The 19,046-nt window shown below is 45.9% G+C and overlaps 1 protein-coding gene across 1 annotated transcript in view; it reads right to left on the minus strand.

Annotated features, from left to right (window-relative positions):
• Positions 1-19,046, minus strand: part of LOC308610202 (forkhead-associated domain-containing protein 1-like) — a gene marked incomplete at its 3' end in the record, with an annotated part of 88,030 nt that overhangs the window by 5,385 nt on the left and 63,599 nt on the right. Inside the window, exons 7-16 of the mRNA XM_081259434.1 lie at positions 17,275-17,405; positions 14,951-15,040; positions 13,819-13,923; positions 9,982-10,083; positions 9,498-9,623; positions 7,998-8,127; positions 7,188-7,312; positions 4,173-4,268; positions 3,532-3,752; positions 2,830-2,995 (exon numbers count right to left, since the gene is read on the minus strand). Of these exons, the coding sequence (XP_081115560.1) occupies positions 2,830-2,995; positions 3,532-3,752; positions 4,173-4,268; positions 7,188-7,312; positions 7,998-8,127; positions 9,498-9,623; positions 9,982-10,083; positions 13,819-13,923; positions 14,951-15,040; positions 17,275-17,405 (1,292 nt within the window). The remainder of the gene's footprint in view (positions 1-2,829; positions 2,996-3,531; positions 3,753-4,172; positions 4,269-7,187; positions 7,313-7,997; positions 8,128-9,497; positions 9,624-9,981; positions 10,084-13,818; positions 13,924-14,950; positions 15,041-17,274; positions 17,406-19,046) is intronic.

Below are 19,046 nucleotides of genomic sequence, written 5' to 3' on the forward strand. Positions count from 1 at the left end.
AAATCTGGCCTCTGAACTCTGAGAGACACTGCCGGCTTCTCGAGGGATGTGGGATGTGGATTCGAGTGAGCACGGCCTGGGCCGCGTTTCCCGTCCCTCTGCCACATGGACAGAGCCACAGGCCCAGTTCGCTGTGAAGGCCCAGCATCTTATACCAAGTCTCATTTTCACAGCCAGAGATATTAGTGTGGAAATAGGACTTTTGATTCTTGAAAGGTCTGCTTGGTGAAGAGATGATCAAACATTAAAACTACAAACTCCATTTTTTTTGGGGGGGGCAATTCTGAAGCTTAAGATGTGTAATTTCATCTCAGTGCTTCAACCTTGCCACCTCTGTGAACGGGTGAAGAGTTTCAAAGTTTTATACAGGAGGCTAAAAAACTAAGGCTCCTTGTGAAAATACTAAGTGTAAAACTTAGAAAAGAGGAATTCTGCTTTCTGTTCATTTCTGCTTAAAGACAACGAAGGTATACTCCCTGGAAGGAATGGATGCCAAGACAGATGTATACAAGTGACCTTTAGGATCCAGCAAAACTTTAAAATGTAGTATTGTTTTCTTCCTGACAAACAGGCTGGCACGTCCCTTGCATTGTGTATGAATGAGGCAGCCCATGAATAATGCATGTGAAGCCTGATTATGTAAATCCTCAGGTTTTCAGTACATGACAATGGCTTTTTTTGGGCCCTACGCTGTCCCATTCTGTGGTCTGGTGTCTCTGCTTTGGGGCCTAGTCTGCCAAGCCCTGGGGGCGGGGGGGGGCACTTCGGGGAGGGGTGAGCTCTGCAGAGGGCACATCAAAGGGAAAGTCACAACTCTGTCACTGGCCCAGCTCTCCCTGGCATTGCTTGGTGTGAAAGGAAACTGTCCTCTGCCTGAGGCAGCCCCATGACATATGCAGACTAAGGTCTGTGATGTTTAATTCACAGCAGTGAGCACTGGAAACACTTCATCCAGGCTCCCTCAGAGCAGGACAGCCACTTTTCATTTCTGGGGCTCTAAGCCAGACAGACTGCTGTCTGGAAACCTATTGCCTGGAAGGTTCGCAGGATGGGGGGCAGGCTTCTGCAAGGAACTATCTGACCATCACCTCCTGGTTGAGCAGAAGGGCACCCTTCTATGACCTTGGCCTCCTTAGAGCTCATGCAGGCAACAAACACACACATACAAATACACACACATGCCAACACACAGCACATACTCACATGTACACACATACACGCAAGCATGCGTGTACAAATACACAGCCCCAAGTCAGAAAGACTGGCGTACTGTTCTGGCTACTCAGAAGAGCAAACCCAGATCTTTATTCTCAGAGAGCTTATTCCTCGGTGTATCCCTGGCACCTGGCAGAACAATGACAGTCAGAATCGCCGCCTTTGAAAACACTCGGGCTGTTCACTCAACTGATTGTGGTCATCATTGCAGGAGGCAGGGAAGTCAGATCATGACGCTGGACACCCTTAAACTCAGTACAGTGCTATGTGTCAATTATGTCTCAATAAAACTGGTGGAAAAAATAGTTATCTGGATAGAAAGAACAAAATAAAATACACGAATTATCAAAAGTTAAAAAAATACAGACGAGCTAGACTATGAGTCTCAGAAAGCACTGTTCACAACAGCCAGGACATGGAAGCAGCCTAAATGTCGATGGAGGAGTGGATAAAGAAGATGTGGTACAAATATACAGTGGAATACTACTCTGCCATAAAAAAGAATGAAGTAATGCCATTTGCAGCAACATGGATGGACCTAGAGACTATCATACTATGTGAAGTAAGTCAGACAAAGACAAATATCATTTGATATCACTTATATATGGAATCTAAACAAAATGATACAAATGTGCTTATTTACAAAACAGAAACAGACTCACAGACTTTGAAAACAAACTTATGGTTACCAAAGTGGAAATGTGTTGGGGAGGGACAAATTAGGAGTTTGGGATTAACATATGCACACTATTATACATAAAATATGTAATCAACAAGGACCCACTGTATAGCACAGGGAACTCTACTCAATATTCTGTAATAACTTATATGGGAAAAGAATCTGAAAAAGAATAGATATATGTATATGTATAACTGAATCACTTTGCTGTACACCTGAAACTAACACAACTCTGCAAATCAACTATACTCCAATATAAAATAAAAATTAAATTAAAGAAAAAGAAAGTTTAAAAAAATAGAGGCAAGCTAGACTATGAGTCTCAGAGAGGTTAATCTAACACATATATATGGAATCTAAAAAAAAAAAAAACAAACAAGGTTCTGATGAACCTAGGGGCAGCCAGGAATAAAGACACAGAGGTAGAGAATGGACTTGAGGACATGGGGAGGGGGAAGGGTAAGCTGAGACGAAGTGAGAGAGTGGCATGGACATATATACACTACGAAACATAAAATAGATAGCTAGTGGGAAAGAGCTGCATAGCACAGGGAGATCAGCTCAGTGCCTTGTGACCACCTAGATGGGTGGGATAAGGAGGGTGGGAGGGAGACACAAGAGGGAGGGATCTGAGGATATACGTATGCATATAGCTGATTCACTTTGTTATACAGCAGAAACGAACACCACACTGTAAAGCAATTATACTCCAATAAAGATGTTAAAAACAAAAAGCTGCCTGAAGTCACACAGTAAATGGCAGAACAAGAGTCTAAACCTAAGTCTGCCTAACGCTAAAGCTATTCTGCCACCTTCCTTTGCAATGAGCGAATGCATTCTGTGCTGCCTGGATCCCACTGGGACCTCAGTTGGCTGTTTCTAAAGGGAGCTGAGGGGCAGCCTCAGAGGCTCTGCTCCGAGCAGGGACCTCTCACCTTCTGCTGCCTGATCGCCCTGGTGACCCTCTTCTCCTGGTGCAGCCGCTCTTCCATGTGCGCCAGGGCCTCCTTCAGCAGCGCCTTTTCTTCGGCCTCTTTGGAGGTGTCGTCCTTCAGCTTTGCCACCTGTGACTGGTACATCTGAACCGACACTTTGCTCTGCCTGAGCACACGGGAGAGACAAAGTCTCTTTTCTCCTCAGCTTTCTCACTCACCACCAATGCTCCTGACCTGGGAGATCCTCAGAACACTTCCATATATGCCTGGCTTCGCGGTTTCCTTACAAGTGGGGGGAAGGCTGAAGATGTGGGGACTAGAGGGCAGAATAAATAGCCCATTGGCTGTGGACGTGCAGCATGAAGGGGGCAACGGTTATGCTACCAGCCCCTCCCAATTTCCCAGAGAGGGTGGGGTAACGGATACCACTGAAAATAGGGTGGAATTACGAAAAGCACACACATGGTGAAACATCAGACACATTTATAAAAGGTGCACCTTATTCCTTAACAGTAGGGTACTTTAACTGCTGCTTTCTTGCCCAGAGACTTGGGTCCATAAGGCCCTGAGTCACCATCCCGCCTCCCCCCTCCACACCCAGGCCTCTGTCCTCTTGTCCTGGTCCCTACGGGTCTGCAGCTGCACCGAGGTTTAGCCTGGAGAATGGAGGCCTGGGCCTTTTGCCGGGGACACGGGCCATACTTGAGCTGTTCAATATCCTCCTCGTATCGTCTCAAAAGCTCTTCTTTTCTCTGCAGCTGGTTCTTGAGTAGGGTGATCTTATCAAACACCAGGTACAGGTCTCTTTGTCGAAGCTGGTAGACTCTCTCCCTCTCTTTTGGGGAGAGGTGTTTCATGGACACGTGACCTGACATATCTTTGATGTTCATCAAAGTCCCGAGGGTTTTGCTCATATCCATGTACTACGAGAAAGCATTTCTCAGGTAAGAGGCCTGGCCCAAGACCGCTGGTGGCCACTTTGAGGAGGCAAACATCTAACTCTGTTTCATTCATTTTCTGCAGTTGCAGAGAAGAAACACATGCTTTGCAAATGAGTGCATTTGGGGTTTTTAGTACGACTTTCATTTTCCCCCGCATCCATTTACACTATGCCTTTTTGAGAATTGGGGTGGGGGAGGGGGAATGACAACAGACATAAACATTCATTCTTACTACCCAGTCTTCCAAGGAATTGGGCTCTGCAATTTCCAGCCCATGCTGGGATAGGAGATGGGTCTCGTGGAGCTACTGTACCAACTAAACATGTATGTGGAGTTGATGTTTAAACTATCTGCAGGGCACACAGGTTTGCACAGGAGGGGACTGATGCTGGGTATACCTACCAGGTTTTCACTGAGATCTAAAGCGTCAGCCACATCCATTTTCCCTAACTTCTCAGAGACCATGATGGACCCTGGGCTGGAAAGGCCATTTTGAGGCTGAAATAAAAAAAAGAAGAAAAACTCTCTTGGCATTCCATTATGATTTTCTACATCCAGAATAATAACCCAAAGAATAATGGAAGAACCGGAAAGATACTAAAGAATAATTTGAGAGAGTTAATTTTTTTAACATCTTTATTGGAGTATAATTGCATTACAATGGTGTGTTAGTTTCTGCTGTATCAAAAAGTGAATCAGCTATACGTATCCATATATCACCATATCCCCTGACTCTTGCATCTCCCTCCCACCCTCCCTATCCCACCCCTCTAGGTAGACACACAGCAACGACCTGCTCTCCCTGTGCTATGCAGCTGCTTCCCACTAGCTATCTATTTTACCTTTGGTAGCGTGTGTGTGTATATATGTCCACGCCAAGAGAGTTGGTTTTAAATCCACTCTGACTCTGTGAACTGCTTTCTTTATGACTGTGCTCCTACCCCTTCAGAGCACAACTGCCTTTGAAATGATGCATCACTTGTGCCGTTCTTTGGCCACCGTCTCGTCTGTCTTCCCTTTAGGCCAGTGGTTCTCAACCGGGGGTGACTCTGGCCACCCTACCCCCTCCAGGACATTTAGCAATGCCTGGACACATTTGTGGGTGTCATAATTGCTGCTGGCGTCTAGTGGGTAGAGGACAAGGATGCTGCTAAACACCCCATGATGCATAGGGCAGTCTCCCAAACAAAGAGTTACCTGGCTCAAAAAATCAGTACCGCTGATGTTGAGAAGACAAGCTCCAGAAAAATGGAGACCATGTGGCTTTTGCTCACTATCTCCCTCCTTGTGCCCAGCATGGCACCTGTCACCGAGTGGTGCATAGTGGTCATGTTTGTTGAATGAACGAATGAAGGTTAAGTGGAAAATGGCCTCCCTCCTTTTTACTAAAGGAATCTCATTTCTGTGCAGCAGAAACCATACCCTCACAAAATTCGGCCCAACCTTCTCCTAGCTCTGGAACCTGGTGGGTGGGCATCCCTTCAGAACCTTTCCAGAGACAATGCAGATAGTGTTTGCAGCTGCATCTCCCTAAGACCCCAACCAGCCAGCTGGCTGCTGGAAGCCCAACTGACTGCATGGAAAGGCCACCAGACTGAATAGGGGACCTGATCTGAACGACTACAAATAACCATAACAAGCCTCCTTAAAAAATAAATTGGCTTTTAATGCTTGCCATGAGCCTCTCTTAGCCCTAGCATTTGTTGGCACTACCCTGAAACCCTCTGAGATTAAAAACAAAACAACTACAGAAATATAAATGCCCCCAAAGTGACTGTGATAGATAAGAGTGGACATATTTGTCTATGTACCTATGGAGATGAGAATAAAAGAGGGTATCTGAAGATGACAATAAACCGGGCAGATCTGCTGCAAAAAGAACCTGAGATGCTGTTCAGTGTCTTCAGCTACCCTGAGCTGCATCCTCTGTACCGCTCCAGACGCCCCCTCTTTTCCTGAGGGGAGGGTCACTAAGGAAGAGCCTGGGCTACAGGATCCAAGCACACAGTCCCCACCCGGTCTCTGCAGGCTCGCAGACAGACCACCAGGGACACACCGCTGGTGTGTCTTCAATCATTATTCTGTGACCTTGGGTGAGGTACTTGACCTCCTGAAGCCTTAATTTTTCTTATCTGTTAAATGGGGACAATAATAGTAACTATGACACAAGGCTGCTACGATGGTTAAATGACATAAGGCATGGAGCCGGCTGAGCTCAACGCCTGGCACACAGTAAGCAGTTCACAGATGTCAGCTATTCTTCCTCCTGCTCTTTCCTTTAATTACTGCCAACCTTGGAGGATTGAGAGTTGGGAGGTTTCCTGCTCTGTGGTGTCAGTGGTGGGATGAGGGCTTGTTGCCAAGGGGAAGGTCAATCTTGGAAGCAGGACCATCAGGACGTGAGATCCAGCTGAGCTCCCCACCTGGAGACAGGCCCTCTACTCCCAACCTCAGAGAAGGAAGATTCGATTTTACCAGGAAGACCAACACGTTTCTGAAGACTCACATCTCTAGACGTGTGAGCAAATGTCTAGAAAAATTGTAGGAGAAAATGCTGGTACAGAGAGGATGGCTTTATTATGTTTTCCAAAAGCTGGTTTAGACTAGCTGCCGCAGCAAGCCACGCTGACCTGAGCTGTCCATTGTCATGTGTCAGTCAAACACCTGATCAAACATCCATTTAGGATACACGGCACCTTCAACCTAACAATCAAATTACTTCTGAAAATCCTGGAAAACACAAACTATGCTCCCTAAGAAAGGAAGGTTTTCTTGGATAATACTCTTTAAATACTGTTTGACAATAATAACTATCATCTATTAAAGTGCTCGCTATGAGCTAGGCACTGGGATAAGCACTTTACATGATGATCTCCTTTAATTTTTCCATCATCATTTTACAGCTGGGAAATGAAGTCCCAGAAAGGTTAGGAGCCTGCCCAAGGTCACAGAGCTTGTAGAGCTGGGATTAGGACACAGGTCTCTGATTCTAGAACTTGTGTCTTCTTAATCATCATGGCTCCCTTCTGCTGCCCTTTATGTGTTCATGTTTTTCAGTTTATAGCAAAAAGCAAGTGTTAGGCAAGCTCATGACATAATGTTGTACATTAGCTTGTTGGATATTTTCTGCAGAATATAACATGTGATGTGAAAAGGAGGGCCCAGAGATTGACCTGGCCAGCATCAGTGCAATGCTATATCATGCTGTACATGATGGGAAGCCGCCTTTCTATTCAAACATTGGATCACTATTACGGCCAGGCAACGACCAGTCCATACAGGTGCCAGCCCATCAGGGAGGACCTGGCCTCAAACCAATGATGTATACAGTGGTGCCAGGGCACACGGCTCGTGTCTGTCCTCATGCCCACCCTCCCCACGTGTCAGTCAATGCAGAGACAAAGTTTCTTTGGTTACCGTTCCGATCTCTACTCTTGAAAAAGTTGGCAAGTCAGGTTTTACATCCAATATTTTCCGAACATTTTTTTCCATCCCGAGGGTCTTTAAGTCTAGAAATGATCCATCCATGTGGTCCTTGTGATCTATAAAAGAAAAAGTTTACACTCAAAAGAAAGGCTCAGGAAGAAGTTACTGCATGTAAAAGTCACAGCTGCTATTTACTGGACCCTTACCACAGGCCAGTACTAATTAGCTCACCATCCTCCCTTGGCAGGTGAGGCATCGAGGCCCAGAGAGGTGACATGACTTGTCCAAGGCCACACAGCTCATATGAGGCTGCAGCCTCCCAGGGCGGGGGCACTGAGGGGGAACCTTCGGCCACAGGTGTGAGGATGGACTTGAACCCAGGCTTCTGTGTCCTGGCCCAGGGCTCCACCCAGCAGCAAGCTTGGCTTCTTGAAAGCCCTATTCCCTCTAAACAGGGTATTTATCCTGGGAAGTTCCCCAAGGTTGGTCCTTGCACAGCATCAGTCTATGAAAAAGTTTTCACTGGGCCACAGTGAAATAAGAAAAAGAGGGACAAGGTTCTGAGTTTTTCATGAAATCCTGTTTATTTAATATCAAGGCCTGCTCTTGACTCGAGCTCATGCCTACCCATCTATTTTTTTTTCCTGCCCATCTTTTTTTATAACTCTGTTTTTTTAGTTATGAAATGATGGGGATAGAAGATGGTGGTCCTGGCAAATTGGTTAGTCCCTAAAGTGAACCCTCAAGTCTGGGGTCCGCGGTTCTCAGCACAGAGGGGTGACTAGGCAGGAGGAAACTTACTTGACAAGCAGGCCTTCTCAAGTTCTTTAATTCGTGCACGAAGCTCAGATAAAGCCTCTTTCTGATGCTGAATGACTTCCTCATGTCGGGACCCTTTGCACTTGGCCCCTAGATCACTGAAGGACTGCTCCTGCGGCCAGAATGGTGAGGACAGCAGCTTTATCAGTGATCACAACCTCCCTCTCTTGTATTTGAAGAAACATGAACAAATCATGGATTAGCAGAAACCCTGTCACTTACTCAGTACCTTGGAAAATATCATTACAGGGCTTCAGCAGAGAAGGAATTTAAAAATTTCATTTCGAATACAAAGTCCCATCTAGGAAGATTTCCAACTTTCCTACCGACTTAGCATCACTATAAATAAGAGATCCCCCCTGTGTTCCCTCCCCACGTTTTCTTTCTCTTGTTCTTCTAATGCTCTTCTAAGCTGGGGTTTCCACTTGTTGTCATTCTGGTCTCATCTCTGAACAATCACATCAGATTTGCTCCTGGAGGGGCTTTTTTTTTTTTGCCGGCACCATGCGGCATGTGGGATCTTAGTTCCCTGACCAGGGATCGAAACCGTGCCCCCTGCAGCGGAAGCACAGAGTCTTAACAACTGGACCGCCAGGGAAGTCCCTGGAGCGGCCTTTTTTTTTTTTTTTTTTTTTTGCGTTACTCGGGCCTCTCACTCTTGTGGCCTCTCCCGTTGCGGAGCACAGGCTCCGGACACGCAGGCTCAGTGGCCATGGCTCACAGGCCCAGCCGCTCCACGGCACGTGGGGTCTTCCCGAACCGGGGCACGAACCGGTGTCCCCTGCATCGGCAGGCGGACTCTCAACCACTGCGCCACCAGGGAAGCCCCAGGTGGTTCTTATCGGCCAACTTGGGGAAAACCTTCTTCTATGACTTTGTGGCTGAAAATGTAGTCTGCAGAGCTGTGCTATCGGTACCAGCTGGGAGCTGTTCAGAAATGCAGAATCCCAGGTTCCCCCCACCCGAGACCTGCTGAGTCAGAATCTGCATTTCAACAACATCCGCATATGATCCGTGGACACCTTTGAGTTGAGAGGTGCCACTGTTAACTATCCTGTAATTGGCTGGTTTCTGGAAAAGTAAGTAGCCGTTTTGGCCATGTGTTTCCCCTGATATGCATGAAGAGAAAGCAAAAGACTGAAATACTATTGGTTGGTCTTGCACACACTTAGACACAAACCAGGACCCGCAGTAACGACTGGGATTTGTATCAATAAAATCAGCTGCGGTATATAAACAAAGTATCATTTCTAGACATTTCAATAACCTTGCCTCTTCAAGTTGATCTTCAAGTTGATCTCTGAGTTTTAGGATGCAAGCTTCATGTTAATTCCTCCTACATCATTCACCCTCTTTAATTAATTTAGCTCCCAACAAGGAGTTGCTGAGATTCCTCCATCTAAGTACGCGCCCTCTGTTTCTCATAGGAAAGCCCATTTCATCAGTTTCCAGTAGTAAAGAGAAGGACGGGGACCACCTTACCGATTTCTCTTCCATTAGCCGCTTGACTCTGGCTTTCAGCTTCTCCTCTTGCTGTAGCCTTTCCTCGGTCAGCTTCTCCTTCTCTGCCAGATGCTGCCGAGTTTCCTGAGAACTGTTGATCTTCATCTGAAATGAGGGGAAGGGGAACTGCAGCTGATGGGGGACAGGACTAACGCAGGAGTCATTTCCACTACCTTTGGGGGCGGGACAAAGGTTCACGAAACTTTCTTCAAAACACAGAAAAACGATGCTTAGCATAGTAACTAATAGCGAAGTAGTAGAGCATCGTGGTTAAGAGCTCAGACTCTAGATCTAGATAGAATCTCAGCTCTAGTTCTTTCTAGACACTTCTTCGTATAGAAAATAAGCGGGTGAACTAAGGCAGGCCGTCTTCCTCCTCATTCATCCCTGCCGGCCACTTGGGTGTGGGATTCCGTGGAGAGCACAGGCCTGTGAAGGGGCTCTGCAGCACGCCTACCTGACCTACTGCCCTTTTCAAATTGGCTTTAATGAGGTTTTCTCTGTTCCTCATTTCTTGCAGTTGAAGCAATTTCCTTCTGGAATCCTCCCGAAGCTTCTCTTCAACCTGAAAGGATGATGAAACCGAGGGCTTGCTGCTAATGTGATCATCATGCCCTCTGGGGAAACTCTTCTTGGGGGGTGCTAGTGGCAGTGGGGGAGTCCCTGAGGGGTAGGGACAGCTGCAGCCCAGCAGCAGGGGTCACAGGCATGCACAGGGTTGAGGCAAACTCACAGGGAGTTGCCCCCTACGGGAAAGGGATGAGCTCTGCACCCGGGGCTCAACTATGTTCTACCGCACACTCCCATCCCAGCTCCGTCCCTAACAAGCCGTACGAGACTCGGAAAGTTATTTCACTGCTCCGTGACTCAGTGCCCTCATCTGTCAAATGGGGATGATGATACTAGTATCACTGCATAGAGTTATTGTGGGGATTCAATGTTTGGCATAGTGCTTAAGGGCTCTGTGAGTGTGTTAAGTACTGTTGTAACCTATGAAAGGTGGACGGGAATGTCCGCCGTACAGTCTCTTTCTAATAACTCGTGATGGGTACTTGGAAATGTTATGATTGGGTTTATTATCATAACTGTTTGTCATTACCACTTTGAGCACACTCACTGGTGGTAACCTCTATGGAGGCTTGCTAAAGCAATGTCTATTAAGAATTGCAGCCTGCAAACGAAGGCATTTAAAGTGGAGAAGCTTGCCTACTTATCCCCCCTTGCTTGGGTAACAGTCAACGCACGGTAGGCTTGGGAGTGCTCCACGCTACCCTTGGCTGGCCAGTGTAGGCCTCGCAGCTGCTCAATTCTTGGATGCACCTGCTGAGCCCTGGGCCCTGGCACTAACAGGAAATGAGGCAAACTCTCGTAAATAAATGGAAAGTTTTTGTGCTGAAACAAATTCACAGGCTGTTTTTTTAGGGATCTGAAGAGGCGGATCACAGGGATCTAATAAAAGACCCAGAAAAGCCCTTAAGAGATTTCTTCTGAGTAGTGTGGTCCAGTGGAAGAGCCTCTACCCAGCTCCGTTACCTTGGAAAAGTCATCTAAACTCTCTGGGCCTTAGTTTTCTCCCAGGTCTAAACATGCTCTGACTTCTATGTCAGCAGCCTGTTTCATGTACTGCAAAAGCCAAGTCCAGCCTTGGACTCTGCCCCTGTCTGTGTTCTGCATGAACAGCCCCCGTTCCCAGCCCCAAGCCTCAGAGTCACCTTCAGCGGCCGCCCTGCTCCCTCTCTCACACTCGGTCGTCTCACGCCTGTCCTCCAGTCCCTCTCACATGCAAGCTGGACTGTGACAACTGGCCTCCTTGCCTCAAGTTTAGTTTCTTCCCGTGCAATCTTAACGGTACTGTGAGAGTTACCCAGCTGTAAGGCAGCTCTGTCCAACAGAACTTTCTGCAATGGTACAGGTACTCTGAGCGAGGCTGTGTTGTCTAATACGGTAGCCACCAGCCACATCTGGGGATCAAGCACTCAAAATGGGGCTGGTGTGACGGAGGAACTGAATAAATAATTTTCTTTAATTTTCATTAATTTCAGTGTAAACAGTAGCATGTGGCTGTTTGCTACGCCAGGGTAACTGAAGTCAGACGAACCTGGAGTCAGACAAAACCGACTGTGCCATTGGGCTAGTTACTTTACTAGTAACTAGTAGCCTTGACTTTCTCATCTGTAAAATGGAGAGGATGATTTCTAGATCACAGTGCTGTTGTGAAGATGAAGAGATGAAATGTTCAAGGGAACACCTAGTAAGTGAGAAATTGTAACTATCATTGTCACCCTGATTACTGTCCACGAATGTCTTTCCATCAGTCACTTGTTCAGAAGCCATAGTAGCTCCCCACTGCCTGTGTGGTACAGAGCCCAAGCTCCTGAACTAAGGCAAAACACCAAGCCAGGGATTCAAGAAGCAGCTACGAACTCTGAACGAGGTAAATAAAACTGAATCCACACCTAGATAAACCATAATAAAACTGCTGGAAATCAAGGGAAAAGACAATCTTAAAAGCAACCGGAGAAAAAGACAGATTATGCAAAGGTACAACAGTTAGGCTTACAGATGACTTCTAAATAGAAATAATAGGAGCCACAAGACAATAGTGACATATCTAATGTGCTGAAAGAAAAGAATTGCCATTGTAGAATTCAATACGCAGTCAAATGTGTTTTAAGAGTGAAGGTTAAATATACATCTCCAGGCAGACACACAGGCACATGTGAGAATTTGTCATCAGCAGAGCCACAATGAGGGAAAACATTAAAGGGTATTTTCAGACACAAGAAAAATGAACCCAGGTGGGTGATCAGAGATACAGAAAAGACAAGCAACAGTAAGGGTAATGTGTGGATATGATACTGACTATAGAAAAACACTAATAATGTCTTGTGGGGTTTTAAGTATGAAGAGGAGTTTAGAAAATGACAGCAATGGCTTATAAATCTGGAGGGGGTAAGTGAAGTTAAGGTGTTTGAAACTCATTGCACTGTCAAGGAGAAGGGCATAATTATCAACTACTATTGCCTCTTGGTAAGTTAAGAATGCAGGGCTTCCCTGGTGGCGCAGTGGTTGAGAGTCCACCTGCCGATGCAGGGGACATGGGTTCGTGTTCCGGTCTGGGAGGATCCCACATTCCGCGGAGCAGCTTGGCCCATGAGCCATGGCCGCTGAGCCTGTGCGTCCGGAGCCTGTGCTCCACAACAGGAAAGGCCACAACAGTGAGAGGCCCGCGTACCGCAAAAAAAAAAAAAAAAAAAAAAAAAGAATGCATATTGTAGTCTTCAGGATGACTACAAAGAGAATAGTAGAAGAGTGAAAAACTTAATTAATGTGTGATTTTGGTGAGTCAAGGATGAATGCTATTGTCTTACTATTACTAAAAGAATAGTAAAAAAGTGAAATATTTCCAAGCTAATAGAGGGGGAAAGTGGAATAAGAGAAAACCATCCACTCAGAAGGAGGCAAGAAAGGAGAGAAAGGAACATAACACAGATGGTACAACTGGTATTGAGCAAGAAGGTAGATTTAAACCCCAGTACATGAGTAATTACATAATATAAATGGACTAAAAGTAAAAGATTGTCAAACTGGATTTTGTAAAAATGATACGCTATTTAATGGCATATGTCTAAACCTTAAGACAAAAATTGACAGAGAACATATGAAAAAGATATGGTATGAAAACTCTAACCAACAGAGAGCCAGTGATGAAGCTAAATGACAAAGGAGACGTTAAGGGAGAAACACTACTAGAGATGAAAAGCGACATTTCATGATGATCTAAAGTTTTGCTCTACAGGAAGTATTAGGATTCTAAATTCATATGCACCTAGTAACACAGCCTCAAAATATATAAAGCAAACATCGTTCATATTAAAAGAAGAAACACACAAATGACAAACATGTTGAGATTTTTAAAAACATTCTCAATGATGCAACAAAAAGACAAAAAAAATCAATATGAGAATTTAAGTTGGAACAACATCATTGGCAAACTTGATTTAACGGATCAATTCTTTCTTAGATAATTTCACAATTAAGATCTGAAGGCAGGCTAGGGTTGCGGTTACACACAGGAGCTTTGGAGTCAGGCAGACCTGGATTCAAGTTCTGCCACAACTACTTTATGCAAGTGAACTTGGATAACTTCCTTCACCTCTGTGAGCCTCAGTTTTCCCAACTGTAAAGTGGGGTTAATACCAGTATAGACCGCATGGGGTCATTGTGAGGATGAACAGAGATGATGCAGGTGGAGTGCTTGTCCCAGAGTGGTTCCCAGGCTGACCTGTCCCTGCCATACCTTGTTCTTTTCCTGCAGCGTCATAGAGATCAGGCTCTGCTCGGTACTGCTCCTTTTCAGCTCCACCCTGAGCTTCCTCATTTCTTTTTCCATGTCATGGATTTGCTGAAAGAGTTCCAACAACAGGGAAGTCAACTTCACAACTCATTTCATCTGGTTCATTAAGGCAGAAACCTAGTCTGGGATTCGCTTCATTCCTTCCCTTGGGGGACAATTCCACATCTTTGAGGCAAAGTAGACTTTCTTTCAACGGATGCAATGAAAGGGCTGGGTGAGGGAAAATTTCAGTTTCTTTTGAAGATCAGCATGGATCCTGGATTAAACAGTATAAGATACCTATCCACTCATTAGAGTCTCTTTCCTTGGGGCACATTTTTGAGTTCAATCTAAATAAGGGCTGTTTGGAAGACACAATGGGCACAGTTTGGAAGAAAAGAACAATGACATTTTTCTTTTATCTCATTTGAGGCAGAGAAGTGTGCTCCTGACAGAGAGAAGAACACACGTCTTCTGCCCCCGTCGCAGGCACCGTCCTTCCCAACGGATGGAAAACGTATGCCTGGTGATGTGCACGAGGGTTCGGGCCAGTACAGGGGGTGAACATTTACATTTAGTGGTCATCTTTTCATTTTATAAATTTTTATGTTCACCTTCCATACAAGGCCAGTGATACATTTGCTTTTTATTTTGTTTTTATGAATTGTTGTAAAATTGAATGTATTTAAGCAAAAATACTTCAAGAAGAGTTGTGTTAATAACAGTGCTCAGGGCTGTGATAAAACTTGTGACAGTGGATCATGAAAGTCTGGGCATCACAAGTCCAGGGGTAGGGACCACGGTGAATTTCTAGCAGCATATGGTGGCCACCTCCCATCCCTGTCCCCAGGGGAAACCTGATGAGGGGCCTTGAGCCAACTGCCCAGAAAATCTGGGGAGAGTGTGTTTTCCATGGTCTTTTCACCCATCTCTTTGAGGCTAGCAAATCAAAGAATTAGGAGACTACATTAACAGACAAACACCCAGAAAGCCCCAGAGCTTGTGCTAGCTAATGGGCCAAGGAACCCCTCCAAAACCCTCAAGGCCACAATCTAGGCTTTCAGTGGACACCTAGGGGTCAGGAGGTTCAACGCACGGTTTTGCAGAGTTTTAACTCTTTCTCTTGGGCTTCCCACTTCTCCTTCTGGGCATCTTCCTTCTGTAACCCTTCTTTCAGCACTGAGCACTGTGGAGAAAAAGGACAAGGCCACGGGGGCTTGGCTGGGGGTCCCAAGTACCTGTGTTCACGCCCAGGTGTGTTTCCTGCTGTATAACCCAATCACACCTCTGAATTCTGAGAGGCGGGACCATTTGTGTGATGGGAGCACAGGATCCTGCAGTCATTCCCAGTTCACCCCTCTCATGAGTTCTGAGGAATAGAGCGTCTAAATTCCTCTTCAAGAGCCAGCAAACTTCAATTCAGGGGAAATCCAGCTTTGTAGAGTCTGGGTACTTAGGGTGCAGGAATTGGGATGTTTTCAGGCTGTGACCGGTGAGGGTGCAGGGGGCCGAGCCAGAGAGCTGGGGTCCATCTTAGGGCTTTTGTGCAGGTTGAGTCTCAAAGACACAACTGCCCCGACTGGTGTGGAGGGGTAAACGGAGCTGTCTTGCCCGAGGGTGGCTTGGCAACAGGCATTAAGTGCATAAGGATGGATGTGCCTTCTTCTGACCCAGCAATTCCCACTTTTGGAATGTACCTTAAGGACAATGACTGGAGAAATAAGTAAATCTGTAGTTTCAAGGATGCTCTTCACAGAATTGTCAGTAACCGTGGAATAAAAAAAAAAATGAGGAAACATCCCAAGTGTTGTTTAGAACAGCAGACCACTTTATAACACTGGGTACATCCAGGAGAAAGTATGTAGCATTTAAGACGAATGATAAGAGCGCTGATTTATTAGCACAGGAAAATAGTAAGTATTTAAAAATTTTAAAAAGGTGCATAGAATAAATTCACTATAAAATGATTGATTGATTGATTTCTAGGCAATATATAGAAATAAGACTGGAAGAACATACATGAAAATATTAACACTGATTTCTCAAGGTAGCATTTCCTCTCCTCTCTTTTTATTTTTTCTTCTCAATGTCATCTACATATTTTTCTAAAATTAACACACATGATGTATGTCATTAAAAAAAAAAGGCATCTCAAATGTTCACAAGAGCAGTACCCTTGGTGGTGACGAGCCCTTGTGCTACTGGCCAGCACAGTCTAGGGGAGAAGGGACCTCATTCCGAGGTCAACAAGGAAGGGGAAACGGGGACATAAATCATCCAAATGCACTTCAGGAGGTAGAAGAGCCAAGCAGTTGTTGTCTTTGCAGATTCCTTCTACTTAGCACCACCTCTGCATCCCCTTCCCGTCCCCAACACACACACACACACACCCCACATTAAACAGCTATAGCACATGCCTGGGAAGACACTCTGCTTGGGAGAAACGAATGCAGAGGGCTTGGCCAGGCAGCCGACCCAGGGCAGAGGCAGAAGAGCACAACTAAAACCAGCCTCCCACTTCTCAGAAAACGATTTTGTCATCCCCATTTCACAGATGGGGAAATGGAGGCCAAATAAGTTACAATGAAAGAAAGCTCTGGGATTGGACCCTGGTCTGTCTGATCCCAAAGCTCGTGCAGTGCCTTTCACCAGCTCCAAACTGGGTATGGTACTATGTACTAGGTATTACTTATTTTGCCTTTTCCTTGGAACCTCAAGATCTGTTCTCACCCCACCCCCATGCAGACCTAGCTATCCGGTAGCCTCTGGGAATCTCTGAGTTGCCACCTGAGATGAAAGCTTCGAGGTTTTACCTTGACTCACAGAAACAGGCACATCATACAAATACTGAGAAATCTTATCCTCTAGAGTCAGGATTCTAAAGTTAGCATTGAAGGCAAGATTTGCAAAGAGTCAGTTACATGGAAGAAGCTCTTTGCTTGCCTACCACGTTCATCTTCCATAGAGACATTCTACACACTAAAGTCTAAGGAAGAAATGAGAGTCTGCGTGTTTGCATCTGGATCTTCAGATATTCTGCTTTGAAGACAATTATGAGAACCAGTGGTGCTGGGACCATGATGCAGCCGTTTGGTCATCCTTGCTCACAGAGAGATCGTATTCTGTTTAATGTTAAACTTTGTACTGGCAGTATATGCTCATAGGTGTGTTTGTTGCTGGGATTAAACAAACTCATTTATAATAGGGGTTAGAAAATGTTTGCTTGATTTGAAAATCTATTATGCTTATTCTGAGCCACATACATGCTGTCCTTTGAAAGGCTTCAGAGAAGTTGGCCACCTGCCCAGCAGCTACCCTCCCTGGGTCCTTGGGCACTGGCCTCATCTCACCACCGTGTGTCATGTGACTCCACTGTGTCTGCTTTTCGCAGCTACAATTTGCTGATGACCCGACACTCACTCTGGAGCTGAGGGCTTCGAGCTGGTGATCCTTTTCTTTGTTCTCACTTTTCAGTTGATTCACCTCCTGTTGTAGTTGTTGAACTTGACCATCCTTTACTAACACGTCTCTTTGCAAAGATGACACCATCTCTGTAAAAGAACCAAACCAAACCAAAACAAAAGACTCATGGAGGTCAAAGAGGCAGGAAGGATTATTGGCAACACCGTGGCTGTCAGCCAATGTTTGGAAAAGACCTTCCAAGTCCTGGCCACCACCACTGCCTGCCTACAATTGGGGAGGCTTTTTCCAAGGGTCCCAGAGAAGGAATGGGAATGAGAGCGAAGTCCACGGAACAGGGTTTGAGGCTTCAGTGAGAATGAGGGGCAGTCAGCACCAGCGAGAGGAGAAGCCTTTGGGGGCCCCTTGTGGGCACAGGCCAGGCAAAGCTGGGAGGAGAGGCCACACCATGGGCCTGGGGAACAAAGGCCCAGCACAGGGAAGGTCCAGGAATTCTTCTCCAGAGGCCAGGTGACGGGCGTGTGGCAGAGGGCACTGCTGGACACTATTGATGGGGTGGTTGGTTTCACAGTCCTCTGAGTTTGGACCCCTCTCTACCACTTATTAGCTTGGTGGTCTTGGACAAGTTATTTCACCTCCCACTGTCTGTCCCACACAGAGTTATTGTAAGGGTCAAATGATGCGGTATGTCCCAAGAACACAAAGTGGCTAAATTATGTTTGTTACAGGGCGCCTATTATTTTTCTCGGCAGCCAGCTTCCAAAATGGCCCCAGTGATCCCTACCACCTAGAATTCATGCCCTGTGTAGCCCCTCCCACCCTGAATAGGGATGCCATGGGTAACCAATATGATACTGTGGAAATGACGGACTGTTTCCTCCCAGGCTGTGTCATAAAAGACACTGTGGGCTCCTCTTTGCTCTCTCTCGAATCACTCACTCCAGGGGAATCCAACTGCTGTGTCGTGAGGACACTCAAGCAGCCCTAGAGAGAAGCATGTGGGCTGAGGGACTAAGGCCTCCAGCCAATAGCCACATGAGCAGCCATTCGGAAGGGGGATCCTCCGGCTCCCCCCGAGGCTTTAGATGACATGACTGATGCCCCAGCCGACATCTTGACTGCAACTCGTGAGAACTAAGTCACCCCCCGCTCAAATTCCTGAACTACAGATACTGGGTGAGATAATAAATATTGGTTGGGGTTTTATCCATTACATTTTGGGGTAACTTGTTATGCAGCAATAGATAACTACTCCATTACTGTAGTATCATTTTTTTTAACATCTTTATTGGAGTATAATTGCTTTACAATGGTGTGTTAGTTTCTGCTTTATAACCAAGTGCATCAGTTATGCATATACATATCTCCCCATATCTCTTCCCTCTTGCATTGTAGTATCACTTTGAATAAAAGTGGGAAGAAGGGTGCATAAATGCAGTGGTATTGGGTTATCTCCTACGGTTCTTTTCTTGAAAGAACATCAGGCCCAGTTTTAGTGGTAGGTATCAATCAAGAATGTCTATGAAATAAAGCACAAAATGCTCCAGAATTTCAGTTTAAAAATGAGCTTTGCCTCCAGGACACAGTTCAGTTACTTGGAAATTCCTCTGGGGCTTGCCACACTTTGAGTGGGTCCAGCCCATCTCAAGCGTTATCACAACCCAGGTCTGTCCGACTCCGTGATCGGAGAAGGTGGGATCTGAGACAGGCTCGATGCTTGGATGAGGTTTCACTGGCTGACATATGGGAAGAAGGTGAGGACCAGCGAGTTC

This window comes from Mesoplodon bidens (assembly GCF_964165515.1).
Source record: "Mesoplodon bidens genome assembly, contig: HAP1_SCAFFOLD_116, whole genome shotgun sequence".
Taxonomy (NCBI): Eukaryota; Metazoa; Chordata; class Mammalia; order Artiodactyla; family Ziphiidae; genus Mesoplodon; species Mesoplodon bidens.